This window comes from Schistocerca cancellata, chromosome 2, assembly GCF_023864275.1.
Source record: "Schistocerca cancellata isolate TAMUIC-IGC-003103 chromosome 2, iqSchCanc2.1, whole genome shotgun sequence".
NCBI lineage: Eukaryota > Metazoa > Arthropoda > Insecta > Orthoptera > Acrididae > Schistocerca > Schistocerca cancellata.
In genome coordinates this window covers 550,190,899-550,213,749 of record NC_064627.1, presented here as the reverse complement: position 1 = coordinate 550,213,749, position 22,851 = coordinate 550,190,899, and the positions used below count along the sequence as shown (strand labels likewise).

At 41.3% G+C, this 22,851-nt stretch overlaps 1 protein-coding gene across 1 annotated transcript in view; it reads left to right on the top strand.

Annotated features, from left to right (window-relative positions):
* Window positions 1-22,851, top strand: part of LOC126162136 (male-specific lethal 3 homolog) — a 142,249-nt gene that overhangs the window by 71,729 nt on the left and 47,669 nt on the right. The window contains exons 6-7 of the mRNA XM_049918430.1: window positions 2,092-2,232; window positions 3,328-3,449. Of these exons, the coding sequence (XP_049774387.1) occupies window positions 2,092-2,232; window positions 3,328-3,449 (263 nt within the window). The remainder of the gene's footprint in view (window positions 1-2,091; window positions 2,233-3,327; window positions 3,450-22,851) is intronic.

Sequence of the window (22,851 nt, the reverse complement as noted above, 5' to 3'; positions counted from 1 at the left end):
CTATTTATCTTGTCTTGATGTAAGATCACGTTTGAAGAGCTTAGTTGCAAAATGTTCCTCATGACCAAACACCACATTTGAGAATGAGTCCACATTTACTGTGCTATGAGAAACAATTATCATTTTTATTCAGCAGTTTTTTCTTTTGCATTCTCATCTCTTTTACGATCTACCAAATAAGCACTCGCAGTCTACCAGTAGATTGTGATCGACATGTTGATGACTCCTTTGTTACAGTATAATCGTTGCATAGCATTGTGAAGCTTCTTGTATTGTCCACATTTGTGTATCTCTTTCATAAGCACTGGCAATCATATAGCACCCCCGTAGGGTACACCGAAAGCTACTTCACCATCTAAAGATTTATACCTCTAAAGAACACCACACTTATTTCTATTGCTAGGAATTGCTCAATCCAGTTGCAGAGCTGGTCCAATATTGCTCAAATTTGTTTACTACACACCAATGGAAAAACTCAATTAAATGCTGTCTGGAAGTGAAAGAACCACAGGTACCATCACCAACTTCCTTCAGAATCTTGTAGCAAGCTGTTTTTCGTAAGAACATCCATGGAATTCACCTTCATTCACACAGAGGAGATTTTTCAGTTCGTAGAAAGGTGTTCCATAATTCAGCAACAGATTGGGCAGATGATAAAGGCTTCTAGCTATGCACACATTCCTGAGGATCATTCTCAAAAATGAGAACGGCCTTTTCCAGTTGCTTTGAATTCTGTGTCCAGTGAGACACCATAAACCGATGTAGTATCAGCATCTTAAGTGCTATTGAGAGAGAATTGTTCAGAAATTTTCAAAATTATTTATTTCATAGACAGCTGGCGCCATGCAAATAAACAAAAGTAGCTGTCACTGTCGCACATCTCCATTTCAAAGATTTTATTCAAAAATTCAATTGATGGTGCTTTTTCAGTTTATTAGACTTAAAATTTATTGGTATGCAGCACGCTATGAACTCCAGCATGACCATTTTACCTGTAATATAAACCACAGTCAGAAATATTCAGAGAAACGCGTCTAAGTAAAAAAACATGTCATAAACAAGTCTTCGTTGGCGAGTCCGAATAGCCTATGAAATTCCCACTAAGTAGCTAAGCATTTCAATAAATGTAATCCATTTTAAATGCTGCTCTTCCTATGTGGAAAACATCAGGAGCGTGCATAGAATTGAAATGGAAAAGGCATCTTGCAGACATAACGTAATTTAAGGTGGTTTTAGATAAGTCCCACAGCTTGGTTAAATGTTGTTTTCAACATTTCATTAACATGATGCAGAGAGATTTTTACAACCACTCATCACCTGTAGTTGGCATAGAGTTCTGGTAGCTGCACAAACAGAAATATAAATATGTAGACTTTTGTGGCTGGTGTCCCTCTTTAAAGTACTTTGCGGTATTCTGCCATGTTGTCTTATAAAATACTTCCAGTGCTAAAATAGTAACTTTAGTATTTTAAGCATTTAATAAGATAATGTAGTAGTAGTACACCACACACTGCAGGATTTTAATGACATAAAAGCTTAACATCTAGCTCACTGTAAAAATAAACTGCCACATCTCGCACACAACTCACCTCATATCATCTCCTATTTGTTGTATTAGCTGTAAACTCTTCATTGTGATTGGCACTTTTGGTTTGACATGAATAGTGTCATTGTATACTGCCAGACTCTTTGTTAAATATCTTGCATTTTTCCACATTTAAAGAGAACTGCCTCTAAATGTGCATGAAAATATGGTATAAGTAAGTTTTCATTTGTCGAGAACAGATAGTCATCATGCTAGTCATCATATGTCTGCATGCTACTGACCATATCACATACATTGTTCTTGTGTGTTGGAAACATTACGAAAAAGCTATTTTCTCTTTTGTGTGCAACATTATATTTATTTTTCTTTCCAACACTCAAAGCCTCGGAATGGTGAGTGATTGATTGCACCCGATTGTAGTAGGCTTTGATATTTCTAACAAACAAATTATTCTGCGACTGTAATAAGTTTGTCCTCTTCATGAAAATGATTTTTATTCTGTGCAGTAAATAATAAGTCAGTTAATACATTCTTTATCCTTTTAGTGTAAATATCTGCAAAGAAGTGGCAGACGGTGTGAGGGTTTATTTTGACTTCATGTTGAGTGGCTTGCTGTTGTACAATGAAGAGAGAGAACAGTATGAGCAAAGTCGTGATATGACTATCACAAAAGAACCAAAGTCAAGGTAAATTATACAAAGCTTAGAGCTAGTGCACCTTGGTAATAAAACTGTCAATTTTAACATCTAATATCTCATTTTTATGTACTATAGCACTTAAATTTTTAAACTCGTATGTATTTCCAATAACTGCTTATGCTGGAGAAGAGTGTCATGACATGATTGTAGAGTATGGAAAAAATACTTAAATCATTGCCTTTACTTAAATGTTTTTTGGTGCCTAATAACACCGAAGGATATAAAATGCGGGTCAGAATTAATTGTGTATCCATGCGGCTGTGGTGTACAGTGGTCCTAATTGTGGGTGCTTCTCCAAGGAGATTAGACTTCAGTATACATCCAAATGGCTCTGGTTTACTATGATACTAATTATGACCACTTATCCAAGAACTGGAGACTTTCACAGAGAATGATCTGCTACAGCATGTGAAACTTATCAACAGTTATGAAAAAACTGATGTAATATTTTTCCTCCACTATTGTACTTTAACTTCAAAAATTGTCTATAGCAGCTAGGGTTTGATGTCAAGATCCTCAGGAGGAAGCCACTGCTGAGCAGTACTTTATACAAGCTTAGCAGCAGCAGCAAAAAAAGTTTGAGCAAGGTTTTACTCATACCATCTCATAACACTTGTACTAAAATTACTACTTGCATAACCCCACCCTCAATAGTGCATTTTCACAGTTATTTCTGCGCTCTATTTGTACAACAAAATTTGACACTTTCCTTGGACCTTGAGCCAGTACAGACCGTTTTTGCCTGTTGCAATCCAGAGCTATGAAACATTGCAGTTCTCAGTAGTACCGTAATAGGCATTTCGAATGCAGTGTTGATTCCTTTGTGCTGCTTGCTCTGCAAGGAGAAGGCAGTGCTTGTTCGCCCCACAGCAGCCCATATGTTGGGGACAGTTGTTAACTTCTGCTGACAGCATTCCCATCCCTGCAAAAAGTGCCAAGTTATTTTATGTCTGTAGACTTGTTACTCTCTTTGCTATTTATCAACTGCTTAACAGCACTGTGTAAATGTTAAGTGTAAAATTGAAGTAAAACTGATCATTATTTCTGTGGGATGTATTCTTTAGTGTCGTGTTTGTCTCGCAGGTTAAATGATCCATCTCCAAACAAAAAAGAAGCAAACAAGAGATTCCAGCAACCAGATTGTATCTTATCCTGTGAACAAAGGACATACCAAGAGGATGCAGTTACATTTGATGGCAGAATGGGTTGGTATTAGATTATTTATTCTAGTGTTTTATTCAAGCAAACATTCGTCTTAATTGCTAAGTTATCATTTATATTACTTGCTACAAATAATTTATGTTCATAAATTTTGAATTTTTGTGCTCTAGTTTTTGGTAAAATATTACCTACACTTTACCTTTTCAGATAGATTATGAAATGGAAATAAATGAACACACTGTTTGTGTGTGAATTATTTATAAAGAGTTACTGCAATGATTGCCTTCAACCTTATCATTAAAATCCTGAACATTCACAGTACATCAGCAGGTACAGACTTCTATAATTTGAAACTGTAGGATTCACTTACCATATCATTGCCCCATGTCTGCAACACTATATTACTTAAAGTGCCAGTGAAAGTCATGTCACCAAAATTAGATGTTGCGTATCTCCTGTGCAGCCTTAACATTCCGGGTTCAACTGCTTCCCAGGTGTAGTAAGAAACGTTGTTTGCAGTCTAGTTCAGGTGAGGTGACAGTTGTATTAGTTGACATTTAGGCCGTCAGTTGTGAATCTCCTAGGCTAAAGCAAACTAACTTGAGCACAACCACTCCGGGGTTTGACACATAGCTTTCAAATTATACATTAAAGAAAAAGCATAGATTTTTCAATGGCATGTAAATTATTATTTCATGCTGAAGTTCTTTTCACCTTTCTGTTCCTGAAGTGTAAAACAGTTTCCATTCTGTATGCACATTCTGCAGTGCTGTATTTCATCAAACTGAATTGAACTTTAAATATAGAAAATTTGTGACACTTCAATCACATCTTTTTAAATATTTCTTTGTTGGTAATAGCTGTGACAATGCAGTAGAAACATAACCTTTTTTCACACTTACAAGCAGTTATTATTTTGCTACTTTCTTTTTTAAGTAAGAGAATATATATCAAACTGTGAACATTATTGCAGACTGTGTCACAGAAATCTGATAGTAAATATATCTCTGTAATATTTTAATTTGTACCAGAATCAAATGGTCAAATTTTACATGGAAGCTGAAATGCTGTCGATACTAAATCAATTTCACTCTATATGGTATTGACATTGCTCGAACAATCACGTGACATTTGACCATGTGACTTTAGACTCATGTGGCACTAGTGCAAGGGATATGTGAGAAACAATAAACTAGCCACAACAACAGTCTATCGGTCTGCTGAAAATTTGACAAATGAGTGAAATGCTGTAGGAAATGACATTAATTTCTGTCATCTTACAGGGATGTATTTGAACAGGTTTGCAACAACAGTTCTCATACAAAAATTTCTACTGCTTTTTAAGTAAAGTAACACACAAAAGCAAAAATGCAGTTCTTCAAAAACCATTACTTGATTTTGTTCCTAAGTCAGTATTTCGTTTCGGTAAGAGAGACTGTAATAGGTTCCAAATCAGAAATTCGGTTGCTGTTCACATATTAGAATACCGGTTTAAAATGTTACCAGCATTTAATCACTTTAGAACAAGATGGTACATTCAGCTGAAACAAGAAAGAAAAGTAACCCAGATTTAAAAGTCTAACAAATGAAATAAATAATATTAAACTGATTATAATTTGTCATTGTGAGAATAAATTACAGTGGCAAGATCTGTCGCGGAGTTGACATCACTAGATCGCAGGATGAACTTAAGTTTGAGAATTGGTCTGAATCATGAATTCAATCTTTTATTTATGTATTAGTTGCTGTTGTTATGTATGACCTGCACCCTAGAAGACACTACAGAGTGTATTTCACAGTTGCTCAAGCATAGCACTACATACGGAATGGTTGAAGGGGATATCTTTACACTAGCTAGGCTGAGAACTGGAAATGGTGAGCAGTCAGCAAATTTTGTTGTGCTGCCAACCTTGGAAATACATACTGCATACTTAAGCTTTACTACAAAAAAATCCATTTATAATCGGAATTGACTTGACTTTATAATTGGACTATAAAATTGCAGATGATTGTAAGTCAAGATTGGGACCAGTGGTGCACTTCCACGTTCCATGCAGCAATGTTGTCGATGTTCATTCACTGTGAGATATGATGGGAAGGAAAGGTGTTATGTCACCTGCTGGTTCTATGCAGTCAGTGAGAGAGCGGCGAGCAGACATATTTGGAATTAAGAGACATTGTAATATTTTGATGTCAGTGTAGAAGAAAAATCTTCTGTGCATTTGGAAAAAACAAGTGTTCTCAGGCCCCACCATAACCACAACCTCAGAAGTTACAACATCTCTTGCAGAAACAACCAATATTTGTAACAACAAGGATATAAATTTTATAGCTGTGCTATTAGGAATATGATGATGATTAAAGATAGTGTCACCACAGATGACAGGCTTTGTAAGCAAGAAGATTGTGAACATAAAAATTAATTTAAACCATTTCTTTTTGTTTATTTTATTTTCTTTGTGTTATTAAAATGAAGATATCAAGCAATGGCTTAAGTTATAAGTTATGAATAGGTATAATGTTATCTTTTTGGCAGATGGTTTGTCAGTAAACCACTTTGTGATTTTGACTAGTGAGAATATGTTAAAAAAAATTTTTTTGTCAAGGAGCTTGTTGTAAAGAAAGAAGGGGGAAAAAAGAGGGGGTTTTAATTCAGGGTCGTCTTATACTTGGATAAACAAGGTAACTGGTAACAGCAGTATGCAGAGTGAACATACTTTGTTAGTTAATAGTCTCCCTTCTTTTAACATTTGAGTGTATTTAGTCCATTCAGTTGCACGTACTTTTCTACAAACTTACATATTTTCTTTTTCTTCTTCTTCTTCTTCTTCTTCTTCTTCTTCTTCTGGCCAGGTAAAGGACCACTCTATTATAATAGTGCTTCCTCCACCCCCATTTTCTACTTGGACTTCCACTCTTACTTGCTTAGTCCATGTTTTAGTAGTTTTTGGGTGTACCTTTCCTTGGAACACAAACTTCATTTTTGGATATTCTCCTGCATTATTGCCACATCTTGCAGGTCTTTTCCTATGTCTGTTAACCTTTCCTCTTTGATTTTCTTGTTGAGGAAGTCATGGAGGACCTGATTGCTCAGTTTTTTTAGGACTCATATGAACAATGTGATCATATAAAACGGTGCCTGTTTTTTCATGTGTGTAGGCTTAATATGTTTATAATCTTCTGATATCACTATGTTCTTTGATGGAACCTAGAATTTCTCTCTTATTGTCTAATTTCTCTGTCATATCTTTTCTGTTCATAGCAAGGCATTCTGTAGTGTTAGGTCCTCCAGTCGTATTACTGTGCAGTATTATTGCATCTTGGTGTTAATGGATGTTGATTTTTTTTCTTGTCGATGTGTTCCGTTAAGTATGTTGTTCCCATTTTTCTGTTCGGTCATTCAGAGACTTCTTCAGTGGAGGTGTTGAAATCTACCCATTCTTGTAAGTATTTCAAATTTCCTCTTTTTCTAGCCTTAAATTTCTGGGTGTTGACTTCAATGTTTATTGTACATTACATTTTCTTGGGTGAGAGCCTTTGCCACTTGTCTTCAGTACATTGACTTGTTCTGCAGACATGACTGACCAGAAACAAAAGTGAGATATCATCAAAGATTAGGCAGTCAAGTGTCAAATTAATGTTTCGGTGGCCAAACCTGTGACCCCATTTTCAACATTCCTCTCCACTATTTATGGATGACTTTCTCAAGTGCACAGTTGACACACAAAAACAAGTCCATATCAATGCCTAAATCCCGAACTGATTTCAGCAGCATCTGAAATCCCTCCCATGTACTTCACATTTGAGGTGGTACCTTTAAGAGTCAGTTAGACAATGCACCTTATTTTGTTGCCTAAACCAAATTCTAACAAAATTTCAAGAAGAGTTGTTCAGTCAGTTCGGCTGTTAATTTTTTTGAAATCTATGAAGTCACTAGAAATTTCTTACTTAAATGTTTTCATCCAAAGAGAGCTCATTTAAGGATTTGTTCAGTATATAAAAGTCGTTTCCTGAACCTTCCTTTATATTTTCCTGCCCTAATCAGGAAATTTTTTCAATAGAATCTCGTAGATTATTAAGAGGAGAGGCGTGCCTCTATAATTTTTGAGTGTCTTCTGTCATTTTTCTTATGAAATGGGTAAATCAGTGTGGAGGACCAGCGACATGAAGTTAGCTCTGTTAACCAGATGTTGTGGATTGTTTCAGGTAGTTTACCAGTTGCCTTGTTTCCACTTTTTCTACACGTTTTGGCAGTCATTGAGACTTCCTCTGATGCCATGTTGTTTTTAGTAAATGTATGATCTAATCTCTTCTGTTGTGAGAAATTATAAAGCAGAATAGATGGATATGCTGTTTTCGAACTGGTAACTGAATTTTGGAACCTCACACATGAAGAGGAATATGAAATAGTTCCGCAGGATACGACATTCATCCTTACTACTGTAGGCAGCTTTATTATCAAAGCACTTGAGGTGTATACTTGGGGACTGTACTGGGACACACGCACTGCCCTCCAATATGTACAGAGATAGGAAAATACGGGAACAACTGAAATAGCGCATGGCTTCACAGCAATTTGCATTATTGTAACACTTGATAACAGACCAAAGTAAATGTAATGTGTTACACATGACAGATAATAGCACTAGAACAATACTAAACACCTGATTCGGTTTTCTGCACTTCAGTTGAAGCTCAACAGGGGAACACACTTTAAGTTCTCCCAGAAACATAAATATGCGTGTCAGTGCATTAAAGAACTGGTTGTGAAACAGTCACTTACAACATCAAGGCAGGCACATTCCATGTAAAGAGAAAATAATTAGCAAGTTTACACATTGACTAGAACATTAAAATGAATAACAGGAAAGTGCACCATCCACAACACCTTATGGCGACAGTTAACCTCCTAGAAGTTCCTTTCTTTACAATATGACATAAAGCACGGCTCAACAGTGATAAAAAAAATTAGATTGCACCCATATATATATATATATATATATATATATATATATATATATATATATATATATATATATATATATATATATATATATATATATATATATATATATATATATATATATATATCCTCTTTTTCCCCTAAGGGAGAGGGTAAGGAGTCATTCCAATCCCGGGAGCGGAAAGACTCCTTACCCTCTCCCTTAAAACCCACATCCTTTCGTCTTTCCCTCTCCTACCCTCTTTCCTGACGAAGCATCTGTTGGTTGCGAAAGCTTGAATTTTGTGTGTATGTTTGTGTGTGTATTGACCTGCCAGCACTTCCGTTTGGTAAGTCACATCATCTTATATATTTGGGTTTTAAGGGAGAGGGTAAGGAGTCATTCCAATCCCGGGAGAGGAAAGACTTACCTTAGGGGAAAAAAGGACAGGTATACACTCGCGCGCGCGCGCGCGCGCGCACACACACACATATCCATCCGCATGTACACAGACACAAGCAGACATTTGTAAAGGTAAAGAGTTTGGGCACAGATGTCAGTCGGGGCGGAAGTACAGAGGCAAAGATGATGTTGAAAGACAGGTGAGGTATGAGCGGCGGCAAATTGTAATTAGAAATTAGCGGAGATTGAGGCCTGGCGGATAGCGAGAAGAGAGGATATGCTGAAGGGCAAGTTCCCATCTCCGGAGTTCTGACAGGTTGGTGTTAGTGGGAAGTATCCAGATAACCCAGACGGTGTAACACTGTGCCAAGATGTGCTGGCCGTGCACCAAGGCATGTTTAGCCACAGGGTGATCCTCATTACCAACAAACACTGTCTGCCTGTGTCCATTCATGCGAATGGACAGTTTGTTGCAGGTCATTCCCACATAGAAGGCTTCACAGTGTAGGCAGGTCAGTTGGTAAATCACGTGGGTGCTTTCGCACGTGGCTCTGCCTTTGATCGTGTACACCTTTCGGGTTACAGGACTGGAGTAAGTGGTGGTGGGAGGGTGCATGGGACAGGTTTTACACCGGGGGCGGTTACAAGGGTAGGAGCCAGAGGGTAGGGAAGGTGGTTTGGGGATTTCATAGGGATGAACTAAGAGGTTACAAAGGTTAGGTGGATGGTGGAAAGACACTCTAGGTGGAGTGGGGAGGATTTCATGAAGGATGGATCTCATTTCAGGGCAGGATTTGAGGAGGTCGTATCCCTGCTGGAGAGCCACATTCAGAATCTGATCCAGTCCCGGAAAGTATCCTGTCACAAGTGGGGGCACTTTTGGGGTTTTTCTGTGGAAGGTTCCGGGTTTGAGGAGATGAGGAAGTGGCTCTGACACCAACCACTTTCTCGAACGCCTGGAATCCCTACCCAGTCTGTTACCCTCGGAAACCATCCTTGTAACCATTGATGCCACTTCCTTATACACAAATATTCCGCATGTCCAGGGCCTCGCTACGATGGAGCACTTCCTTTCACGCCGATCACCTGCCACCCTACCTAAAACCTCTTCCCTCATTACCTTAGCCAGCTGCATCCTGACCCACAACTTCTTCACTTTCGAAGGCCAGACATACCAAAAATTAAAGGGAACAGCCTTGGGTACCAGGATTGCCCCCTCGTACGCCAACCTATTCATGGGTCGCTTAGAGGAAGCCTTCTTGGTTACCCAGGCCTGCCAACCCAAAGTTTGGTACAGATTTATTGATGACATTTTCATGATCTGCACTCACAGTGAACAACTACTCCAGAATTTCCTCTCCAACCTCAACTCCTTTGGTTCCATCAGATTCACCTGGTCCTACTCTAAATCCCATGCCACTTTCCTTGACGTTGACCTCCACCTGTCCAATGGCCAGCTTCACACGTCCGTCCACATCAAACCCACCAACAAGCAACAGTACCTCCATTATGACAGCTGCCACTCATTCCACATCAAACGATCCCTTCCCTACAGCCTAGGTCTTCGTGGCAAACGAATCTGCTCCAGTCCGGAATCCTTGAACCATTACACCAACAACCTGAAAACAGCTTTCGCATCCCGTAACTGCCCTCCCGACCTGGTACAGAAGCAAATAACCAGAGCCACTTCCTCATCTCCTCAAACCTGGAACCTTCCACATAAGAACCCCAAAAGTGCCCCACTTGTGACAGGATACTTTCCGGGACTGGATCAGATTCTGAATGTGGCTCTCCAGCAGGGATACGACTTCCTCAAATCATGCCCTGAAATGAGATCCATCCTTCATTAAATCCTCCCCACTCCACCTAGAGTGTCTTTCTGCCGTCCAACTAACCTTCGTAACCTCTTAGTTCATCCCTATGAAATCCCCAAACCACCTTCCCTACCCTCTGGCTTCTACCCTTGTAACCGCCCCCAGTGTAAAACCTGTCCCATGCACCCTCCCACCACCACCTACTCCAGTCCTGTAACCCGGAAGGTGTACACGATCAAAGGCAGAGCCACGTGCGAAAGCACCCACGTGATTTACCAACTGACCTGCCTACACTGTGAAGCCTTCTATGTGGGAATGACCAGCAACAAACTGTCCATTCGCATGAATGGACACAGGCAGACAGTGTTTGTTGGTAATGAGGATCACCCTGTGGCTAAACATGCCTTGGTGCACAGCCAGCACATCTTGGCACAGTGTTACACCGTCCGGGTTATCTGGATACTTCCCACTAACACCAACCTATCCGAACTCTGGAGATGGGAACTTGCTCTTCAATATATCCTCTCTTCCCGTTATTTACCAGGCCTCAATCTCCACTAATTTCAAGTTGCCGCCACTCATACCTCACCTGTCATTCAACATCATCTTTGCCTCTGTACTTCTGCCTCGACTGACATCTCTGCCCAAACTCTTTACCTTTACAAATGTCTGCTTGTGTCTGTGTATATGCGGATGGATATGTGTGTGTGTGCGCGCGAGTGTATACCTGTCCTTTTTTCCCCTAAGGTAAGTCTTTCCTCTCCCGGGATTGGAATGACTCCTTACCCTCTCCCTTAAAACCCAAATCCTTTCGTCTTTCCCTCTCCTTCCCTCTTTCCTGACGAGACAACCGTTGGTTGCAAAAGCTAGAATTTTGTGTGTTTGTTTGTGTGTCTATCGACCCGCCAGCGCTTTTGTTTGGTAAGTCTCATCATCTTTCTTTTTAGATATATTTTTCCCACTTGGAATGTTTCCCTCTATTATATTCATATCATTAATTTGAACCCAACAATTACGTTTGTTATTGTCACTGTTGCATTTCGAAATCTTTTCTGTCGTCTTATTTTCTCTTTTTGTTTTTGCCAGTAGTTTCACTTTGTATTCACCTTCTCCTTTTTACCGTAATCTACTATACAATTTTATCCCGCCTATATATACTCAACAGTACGTCACCCACTACCAAACCATAACCAAAAAAAATTTTTTCCGCTTTCAACACTACCGCTGCTATAAAATCCACCGTTTCTAGTCCACTAACAGTTCCTTTCACCTATTAAACAACCATTTTGTCTAGTTCTGATAACTTTCGCTTTATTTCCATTTCCGTTTTTCGCACATCACTGATAATTTTTAGCCGCTTCCCACAGGTTTTAACGTCATTATTTCTTCGCCAGACAATTGTTAGCCTCATTTTCATAATCTGCCACCACAAAACCACTCCTTTTAATACATTTACATGCAGTTATTTCGAAATTTTCCCGAATTTCTCCATCCTTTAACGTGTTTTGGCGGCAACACAACCACCTAACCTTTGTGCACATCGTTGTCTACCAACCCAAGTTCACCACAGGATCAACATAGCCCAGCTTTAACCAACACTTTTTCGTCTTTTTTCACAACAGATCTCCAGTTACTTTCTCCAGTTATTTTCATTTTCATTTCAACCTCATGTTACACTTTCCACCTTCTAATACCATGTCACCCTCACAACACCCCCACAACTACCCCATTAAGTTTTATTTACATTCCCTCCGCAAACATGCCTTCACACTAGCCAGATTACGCTCGCATATTTTATTTTCTCAGGCTTGTCTGACATTTGGCATTACCCCCAAAGGCCTCACACTTAAAGTTCCCATCTCTGGCTGCAACCCTTCTTTCCATCAGTCCCTATACCAGTTCCAAACTGAACAATCCATTGCCCTCACCCACCTAATCCTTCACCTACACATCAACTCAGCCAATGAACACACCCGTCAACTCCTATCCTTAATAAAAGTCCTCAATCTTTCCTCTCCCACATCCACACCGGCTGTTCAGAGCATCCTAACAGGCCAACCGCAAATCAGAACAGCATGCCACCCTTCACCTCAAAAAAACTATCCAATCTCCTGGTTTCCCACCTCCGGAAAGGTAACTCACTCACCCTTCACAACCTTTCCAGCAAACCTCAACCTCCTCTCATTGCACACAAACCTAGTCTCTCCCGTCTACTCAATCTCCTACTTCCAGCTCCACTCCCACCCAAACCTCAAAATTCCAATCAACATAATCTGGTACCACAACACCCTATTTCAGTAGTTAACCTTTCCTCCAAACCTCTTTCCCAATCCGAAACCTCTGTCCTATCCAAAGGCCTCACCTTCAGCCCCACTCCCAGATTCAACCAAACAGCCCTCGTCAAAGATTTACTGTCCTACAATCGTACTCTCTGCTGGAAGTATCACTTTGCCACGAAGAAAAATGATTCTAATCCTACCCCTAATGATCCAACTACCCAAGACACCATCCAGATTGAACCCTGCCTGGAACAGTTCCGTCCTCCGTCACAGCGGGACCCACCTCCTCTTCCTCAAAATCACCCTCTCCAAACCTTCCAGGAATTTCTGACTTCCAGCCTTGCCTCTGAATCCTTCTTAAAAAACCTTAATCCTACTCCCAACATCACCACTGCTGAAGCCCAGGCTATCTGTGATCTGAAGGCTGACCGGTCCATCGTCATTCTTCCGGTGGACAAGGGTTCCACGACCGTGGTACTTGATCGTCGGGAGTATGTGGCTGAAGGACTGCGTCAGCTTTCAGACAACACCCCATACAAAGTTTGCCAAGGTAATCCCATTCCTGATGTCCAGGCGGAGCTTCAAGGAATCCTCAGAACCTTAGGCCCCCTACAAAACCTTTCACCTGACTCCATCAACCTCCTGACCCCACCGACACCCCGCACCCCTACCTTCCACCTTCTTCCTAAAATTCACAAACCCAATCATCCCGGCCGCCCCATTGTAGCTGGTTATCAAGCCCCCACAGAACGTATCTCTGCCTACGTAGATCAACACCTTCAACCCATTACATGCAGTCTCCCATCCTTCATCAAAGACACCAACCACTTTCTCGAACGCCTGGAATCCTTACCCAATCCGTTACCCCCGGAAACCATCCTTGTAACCATTGATGCCACTTCCTTATACACAAATATCTCGCACGTCCAGGGCCTCGCTGCGATGGAGCACTTCCTTTCACGCCGATCACCTGCCACCCTACCTAAAACCTCTTTCCTCATTACCTTAGCCAGCTTCATCCTGACCCACAACTTCTTCACTTTTGAAGACCAGACATACCAACAATTAAAGGGAACAGCCATGGGTACCAGGATGGCCCCTTCGTACGCCAACCTATTAATGGGTCGCTTGGAGGAAGCCTTCTTGGTTACCCAGGCCTGCCAACCCAAAGTTTGGTACAGATTTATTGATGACATCTTCATGATCTGGACTCACAGTGAAGAAGAACTCCAGAATTTCCTCTCCAACCTCAACTCCTTTGGTTCCATCAGATTCACCTGGCCCTACTCCAAATCCCATGCCACTTTCCTTGACGCTGACCTCCATCTGTTCAATGGCCAGCTTCACACATCCGTCCACATCAAACCCACCAACAAGCAACAGTATGTCCATTATGACAGCTGCCACCCATTCCAAATCAAACGGTCCCTTCCCTACAGCCTAGGTCTTCGTGGCAAACGAATCGTTTCCAGTCCGGAATCCCTGAACCATTACACCAACCACCTGACAACAGCTTTCGCATCCCGCAACTACCCTCCCGACCTGGTACAGAAGCAAATAACCAGAGCCACTTCCTCATCTTCTCAAACCCAGAACCTCCCACAGAAGAACCACAGAAGTGCCCCACTTGTGACAGGATACTTTCCGGCACTGGATCAGACTCTGAATGTGGCTCTCCAGCAGGGATACGACTTCCTCAAATCCTGCCCTGAAATGAGATCCATCCTTCATGAAATCCTCCCCACTCCACCAAGAGTGTCTTTCCGCCGTCCACCTAACCATCATAACCTCTTAGTTCACCCTTATGAAATCCCCAAACCACCTTCCCTACCCTCTGGCTCCTACCCTTGCAACCGCCCCCAGTGTAAAACCTGTCCCATGCACCCTCCCACCACCACCTACTCCAGTCCTGTAACCCGGAAGGTGTACACGATCAAAGGCAGAGCCACGTGTGAAAGCACCCACATGATCTACCAACTGACCTGCCTACACTGTGACGCATTCTATGTGGGAATGACCAGCAACAAACTATTCATTCGCATGAATGGACACAGGCAGACAGTGTTTGTTGGTAATGAGGATCACCCTGTGGTTAAACATGCCTTGGTGCACGGCCAGCACATCTTGGCACAGTGTTACACCGTCCGGGTTATCTGGATATTTCCCACTAATACCAACCTATCCGAACTCCGGAGATGGGAACTTGCTCTTCAATATATCCTCTCTTCCTGTTATCCACCAGGCCTCAATCTCCGCTAATTTCAATTTGCCGCCACTCATACCTCACCTGTCATTCAACAACATCTTTGCCTCTGCACTTCCGCCTCGACTGACATCTCTGCCCAAACTCTTTGCCTCTGTATATTTCTGCTTGTGTCTGTATATGTGTGGATGGATATGTGTGTGTGTGCGCGCGAGTGTATACCCTTCCTTTTTTCCCCCTAAGGTAAGTCTTTCCGCTCCCGGGATTGGAATGACTCCTTACCCTCTCCCTTAAAACCCAAATCCTTTTGTCTTTCCCTCTCCTTCCCTCTTTCCTGATGAAGCAACTGTTTGTTGTGAAAGCTTGAATTTTGTGTGTATGTTTGTGTTTGTTTGTGTGTCTATCGACGTGCCAGCGCTTTCGTTTGGTAAGTCACATCATCTTTGTTTTTTTATATATATATATATATTTGTCAATTTCCAATTTATTGTTTTTCCACCAGTTTTTGATTGTTTAATAGATTGGAAATTGGCAGATTTATACTCAAAGGAACTGCATCCCATATAAACACCCCAAAAATGGCAACTTAATGGCTACCTAGAGTAACAAATTAAGAATAGCATACTTACAGATTAACTAGAATAAAGGAATAAATAACGCATACACGGCATCTGACGGGCGACAAACTGTGTTGGGCTATTGAGCAATGATAAATTTAAAATAGCCACAACATATGCTAGCCAAGTTAGCAGTGTATTTAAAGTAAAGCCTTGAGCAAGGACCCTGGTCAGAAGGTAATCAAAACTAGCAGGAGTCCCTTACACAGCAGACATGCCAACACATCCGTTCATACCCCAGAATCAACTAGTGCAACATAAATCTTTGACACATTTCAGATAAAATTTTATAACTGCATACTTAAATACCTTTGTTTACCACAAGCCTTAATTAGTTAACGGGTTAGGCTCTGTTATTGAAGCCACGCAAAGGATGTAGCAAGTTAAGGTTTATAATTCTACCTTGCCCTTTAACACGTGTTGTGGCAAGGAAAAGGAAGAATCCAGCTAATTAATTGAAAGTCACTACTTGAATCCAGTATTTGACGATGTGCTCAAAATCAACAGACAAAGGTGAGAGTCAAGTTTACACTCACAAACAGCACATGCAGAACAAGAGCATAAGGTGAACATAAAATAAACTGCTCCTTGTTCAGTCATTTACACACCAATGGAGAAATAATCTTTACCGAATTACTGTAGACGCTGGAATGCCCAGTTGCTTGCAAATAATGCAAAATAATGGTCAAAACATCTTGCTTTAAGTCCGACGACATCCGTAGGATAAGAGTTTCAATGGACAACCATGCCTCATCTCCTTCGATCTATCTGCGACCAAGACAGGAACATTGGCTGCTATCATGGCCTTAAAGATGCATCACACGTGATGCGAGTCACACCAAACATCAACAAAACAGCATGACCTCCTGTACGCTCCAAGACGTCCGCGATTAGAGTTCCTGCTTCAGACTGACACTCCCTCGCAAACACAGCAGGCAGCTGGCCGCAGCAACACCACAGCGCCCTCTGGCTAGGGTAAGGAAACAACAGAGCGTGAAGCAGGAATTTCAAAAGGAATGCGCTACAGACAAGGAGGAAACGCAGAGAACCAGCCATGACATTTCATCACAGTTCAACCTCCCCCACCAGAACCACACAACAGGCGATAACTAGAGATTACCCAACCCAACTTAAGGCTTAATCTGATTTACATGCACCTTAAGCACTTCACCAGTATGAGAGTGTTTAAGCAAGAAGTTGATGGGACTTATAATCTTCTGTATACAATATGAGCTGGTGAAGGGTGCTGCGAACTTCCCACCAGCCTGGGCCGATAAGTGCTTTCCAGGATTAAAATTCGTAACAAAAACTGTATCCCCAACCTGTCCCTGAAAGGAGTGTCGGCCATGATCGCAATGAATATTGGCTCTAACACTCTCCCAATTGTTCTTGATCGAATGGGTGTCTATGACTAACAGGCAAGAGATCGTTGATATGCCATAAATTGGTGAGTGGACAATTCGAAGGATAGATTAACATCAGTGAGGCAGGAGTGGCCCTAGAAGACCCATGGCGGACAGAATTAAAAGCAAAGTTAACCATGAAAAGGATTGATCCCACTTAGATGGAGAATGGGAATGATAAATAACAAGAGCCGCCTTCAAATTATGGTTAACCCGTTCCACGAAAGAAGGCTGCAGGTAAAAAGGTTTAGTGCTGAAATGACGAACCCAGTTACTAAAACAAAATCGCTTGAACTGGTGAGATGTAAAGGCAGGAGCATTATTGCTGACTAATGCTTTAATGCTTTAGGTGGCTCGAAGATCCCAAAAATTCTGGTGGGATGCTGGACAGTAAGGTTTGTTGTAAACCCCCCCCCCCCCTCTCTCCCGGACTGGGGAGAAGCCAAAGAAAATGACTAAAAGCATCAACAACCAGACTGCAAAAGCCCTGCTCATAACTTATCATCAGGTTTACTAATTTTGCAGAGTTGGCAGCTATTTACCAACTTCCTAATATCCCGACTCATAGAAGGCCAAGTTAACTATTGACTAACCTTGGCAATGGTTTTGGCAACCTCCAGGTGACCTCCCACAAGCGAATCTGGAAATAAGCAAAAACCAGATGTACCAACCATTGAGGGAGACAAATGTCAAACTGACCAGTCTTCCCAACCACTTACACAAGATGCCTCTATTTATAACGTAACCAGGCATCTGCTTTCCGGAAAGAATAGCTTCCCTAACGACGCTCCATCAGGGATCCTCTTCCTGCTTCTCCTTGATGTCGTTAAATAATTCCGGTATCTCAGAGAGGACATTGGCCACAAAAACTTCCTCAGAACGAAGGGTTCCTGTTCCTCCTCAGAAATTATCTGACTGAGGGCACCAGCGACCTGATTGTCAACGCCACGTATATGGCGAACTTTGAAACGAAAGGCCAATATACGGACCGCCCAGTGAGCCACCCTACCAGTTTTGACGGGTCAGGCCAAAACCCAATTCAGTGCCTGGTTATCAGTCTCCAGTGAAAATTCCCGATGTTCTAGATAAAATTTGAACTTTTCAAGGGCAAACAAAACAGCTAAGGCTCCACATTGATAAACTGAATACTTTACTTCCGCCTCAGACGAACACCTTGAGGCATAAGCAACTGGCCGCATATCAACATTGAATTCCTGTATAAGAGTAGCAGCAATCCCACCTCTGGATGCATTGGTTTGGACAATAAAACTTTGACTAAAGTCAGGAACAACAAGAACTGGAGGAATGGTAAGAGCAGTTTTAATTGCTTCAAAAGCTGCCTGCTGACTCTTGCCCTATTGAAACACTTGGTTCTTGCCATGCAGACAATTAAAGGGAGCCGCTAAGTGAGCAAAATTAAATACAAATTTATGAAAATAATTGGCATTTCCAACAAATCTAGCAATCTCTTTCTTATTACGTGGCGGGCAAAAACATCTTAAGCTGCCAGTACACTCCTGATCAATCCTAATGCCATCATCCGAGACCAAGTGCCCAAGGAAGGAAACCTTTTCATGGCATAATTTAATTTTATCAGGCTTGGTAGTCGATCCCGCCTCACTCAAGCGATCTAAAACCAACACCAGATGATGTAAGTGTTGATCAAAGTCACGACTGTAGACTACAACGTCGTGTAAATAATTATAAACATGGTTAAATTTTAGATCACCCAACACATTATCCAAAAGACAGGAAAGCACTGCTGCCCCAGTAGCAAGTCCAAAGGGAACGTGATTGAACTCAGAGATTCCAATCTGTTGCAAATGCGGTAACAGGCTTAGAATCCTCAGTAAGTGGTATCTGGTAATCGGCCTGATATAAATCCAGAGCAGAAAAATAGTGCTCCAGTGAACCAAGAGAGACAATTGTGAAGATCAAGCATCAGTACAGACTCTAGTATGACCTTCTGGTTAAGGTGGCGGTAATATATGACAGGTCGATAGTCTTTACCATGCTCCTTAGAGACCAAGAGTATAGGCAAAGCATATGGAGAAGTAGAAGGTCTGATAACCCCATTATTCAACATCTCACTGATTTTATGACATAATATCCGCATCAGGCGGTAAGGGGTCTGCTGGACTGGAACATTATCCATCAAACGATCCGTAACCCCCAATTGAGTAGTCAAGACCTGAAGATAATGTTGTAATAATTGAAGCAAACGAGATGCCTGCACATCAGACAGATGACCAACATCAAACTGCGAAACAATATTATTAACGGCTTTAAGTGGAACAGATTTACAACAAGAACAGAATCCAAATTTCTCTGCAGGACGAAAAGCAAAGCTAAAGGTATTACTCGCAAAATCGAGCACCAGACCAACCTTGCAAACAGTCACAGCCCAACAACAAACTAACTGAAAGGTTCTTAGTTACAAGCAAATGAATAGGCCAAGAAAAATTGTCTACCGCAATGTTCCCCTTTAGCTCCCCCGCCAGAGGTAACTTCTGTCCATTCACTGCCCAACATCCCTGCATGGAAGGAGACAAAGGAGGAAACCTGCATAGGGCATGATATTCAAGATACCAACCATAATCAAACAAGGAAAAAGCGTTGCCAGAATCCAATAGGGCACAAACGGGCTCATGATTAAGTGCGGCACACAAGCAGGGAAGCCACGATCCCAATACAGTTCTAATATGGACACAGCCCATGGGTGGACCATCCTCGCAATCGTTGTCCCTTCTCTTCTGACATCATTTACTAGAAAGAGCTGCTCGATGATGCAGACAGTCATGAACCAAATGACTGGTAACCCCACACCTAAAACGTCGACACTGGCAGGAAAAGGAACCAATCCTAGCTTAGGCTCCATTACTACAGATATTGATGTTTCATCCGATGAGCTTGCACAACGGTGTTCATCAGCAAAACTAAGTGCCTCAATAGAACTAACAAATTGACTCAACTCTGTATAAGAGATCAGCTTACAAACAAACTGAGTCGGTGATCGATCCTCAGGTCTCATCCCTTGGACTATGACTAGGACAGAGTCGTGTTCAGTAACCTTCATATCGAGAGCCCTTACCGCCATTTGAACCCGTTCTATATACTCGGAGAGTATATTGCCAATAATATTGGCTCTCTAAATGCTGCCGAACCCTTGGTGAAAGTTTACGTTTAATGATCAAGTCTCTTAATTCACATAAGGTAGCCCATCTGCACAAGACCTCAGAAAGAATTTCACTAAGAAGCCCTTACATAACAGGTACAAAAGACGTAGCAAAACCAACTGGGGAAACTGCAGGGCACTGGTATGTATTTTGAGGCTAGCAGTAAGCCACAAAACCGTTTCAACTTGACTTAAGTCATCAATCATTAACTCTGAAATCCCTTGCAATAAATACATAATAGGATTGGGCAATTTGGCAAACACCTCCAATCCCTGACCCTTAAACACTTGACTACTAAAACCCTGATTATTGTTACCAAGGGAAGCCAAGCTCGCATCATCTTCATGAACATCTTCCAATCTTAATACACTGGCCTTAACCTGCAGTTCCTTTACTCCTTGGGTAAGATGGTTAACTGACCCCTGCTGTTCTTCATTCAAAGACAATAATTGTAAGTCCTGTAAACAAGAGTGTCAGTGGCACAACTGGGCCTGCACCCGTCCCCTCTGACTCGAGGTCACACGAGTTCCGTGAAGAAAGGTAATATTCTGATTTAATTCATCAACAGCACTACAAATGACTTGTAGGGCGTTGCTGACCTGCCCGATGAGTTCACAGGAAATCACTACTGGATTGTTCAATGCACCATGCAACCTAATGACCAAGTCCACCACCGTACCCTGCATATGCTGCTGACGAATGAGCATTTCGTAAACTAACTGATCCTCCTTTAAGGAGGTCAGACCGGGACAATCACGTTGCTCCATCATGACACACGTCAAATTTACAAGTGAATGTAAAACACAATTTCAAGGAAATAGAAAACGTATCAAATTGAAAATCTTCACAGTAAATGCAAGAGAGTGAAGCAAATCTAAACCTCCCCCCCTTAACTACGAAAGGAAACCACCACACTCTGCTACCATTGGGACACACGCACCTCCCTCCAATATTTAAACAATTAAATATTATGACTTTGGATTAACCAACATGGAGATAGGAAATCACAGGAACAACTGAAATAGTGCATCGCTTCACTGCAATTTGCATTGCTTGGTAACAGACCAGGAAAATGTCACATGTTACACTTTACAGATAATAGCACTAGAACAATAATAAACACCTGATTCAGTTTTCTGCACTTTAATTAAAGCTCAACAGGGGAACACACTTTAAGTTCTCCCATCAATATAAATATGCGTGTAGGCACGTTAAAGAACTGGTTGTGAAACAGTCACTTATAACATCAAGGCAGGCACACTCCATGTAAAGAGAAAATAATTAGGAAGTTTACACATTGACTAGAACATTAAAATGAATAACAGGAAAGTGCACCGTCCACAACACCTTACAGCGACAGTTAACATCCAATAAGTTCTTTTCTTTACAATATGACATTAAGTACAGCTCAATAGCAATAAAAAAAAATTTAAGCACAATTAAAAACTGGCAGAAAAATAATAAATTGGAAATTGACAAATCTATACTCAAAGGAGCTGCACCCCATATAAACACCCCAAAAATGGCAACTTAATGGCTACCTAGGGTAACAGATTAAGAATAGCATGTTTATAGATCAACTAGAATAAAGGAATAAATAACACATATATGGCTTCTGATGGCCGACAAACTGTGTTGAGCTATTGAGCAGTGATTAATTTAAAATAGCCACAACATACGCTAGCCATGTTAGCGGCGTATTTAAAAACAAGCGTCGAGCGAGGACCCTGGTCAGAAGGTAATCAAAGCTAGCAGGAGTCCCTTACACAGCAGACATGCCAACACATCCGTTCGTACCCCAGAATCAACTAGTGCAACATAAATCGTTGACACATTTCAGATAAAATTTTAAAACAACATACTTAAATACCTTTGTTTACGACAAGCCGTAATTAATTAACAGGTTAGGCTCTGTTATTGAAGCCAAGTAAATGAGGTCGCAAGTTAAGGTTTACAGTTCTACCTTGCCATTTAACACACATCGTGATGAGGAAAAGGAAGAATCCAGCTAATTAATTGAAAGTCACTACTTGGATCCAGTATTTGATGATGTGCTCAAAATCAACAGACAAGGTGAGATCAAGCTTACACTCACAAACAGCACACGCAGAACATGAGCATAAGGTGCACGTTAAATAAACTGCTCCTTGTTTAGTCATTTACACACCGATGAACAAATAAACTTCACCAAAAACTATTGTAGATGCTGGAATGCCCAGTTGCTTGCAAATAACGCAAAATAATGGTCAAAACATCTTACTTTAAGTCTGACGACATCTGTAGGGTAGGAGTTTCAATGGACAACCAGGCCTCATCCCCTTTGATCCATCTGCGACCAAGACAGTAACATTGGCTGCTATCACAACCTTAACAATGCATCACACGTGACACGAGTCACGCAGAACATAAACAAAATGGCATGGCCTCCTGTACACTCCCAGACATCCGCAATTAAGAGTTCCTCCTCCAGACCGACGCTCCCTTGCAAACACGGCAGGCAGCTGGCCGCAGCAGCACCACAGTGCCCTCTGGCTAGGGTAAGATTAACCATTTGGGTCTTGTTTGTTTGGATGAATGAATAAGATCCATATCATTGTAAATGTGCATAT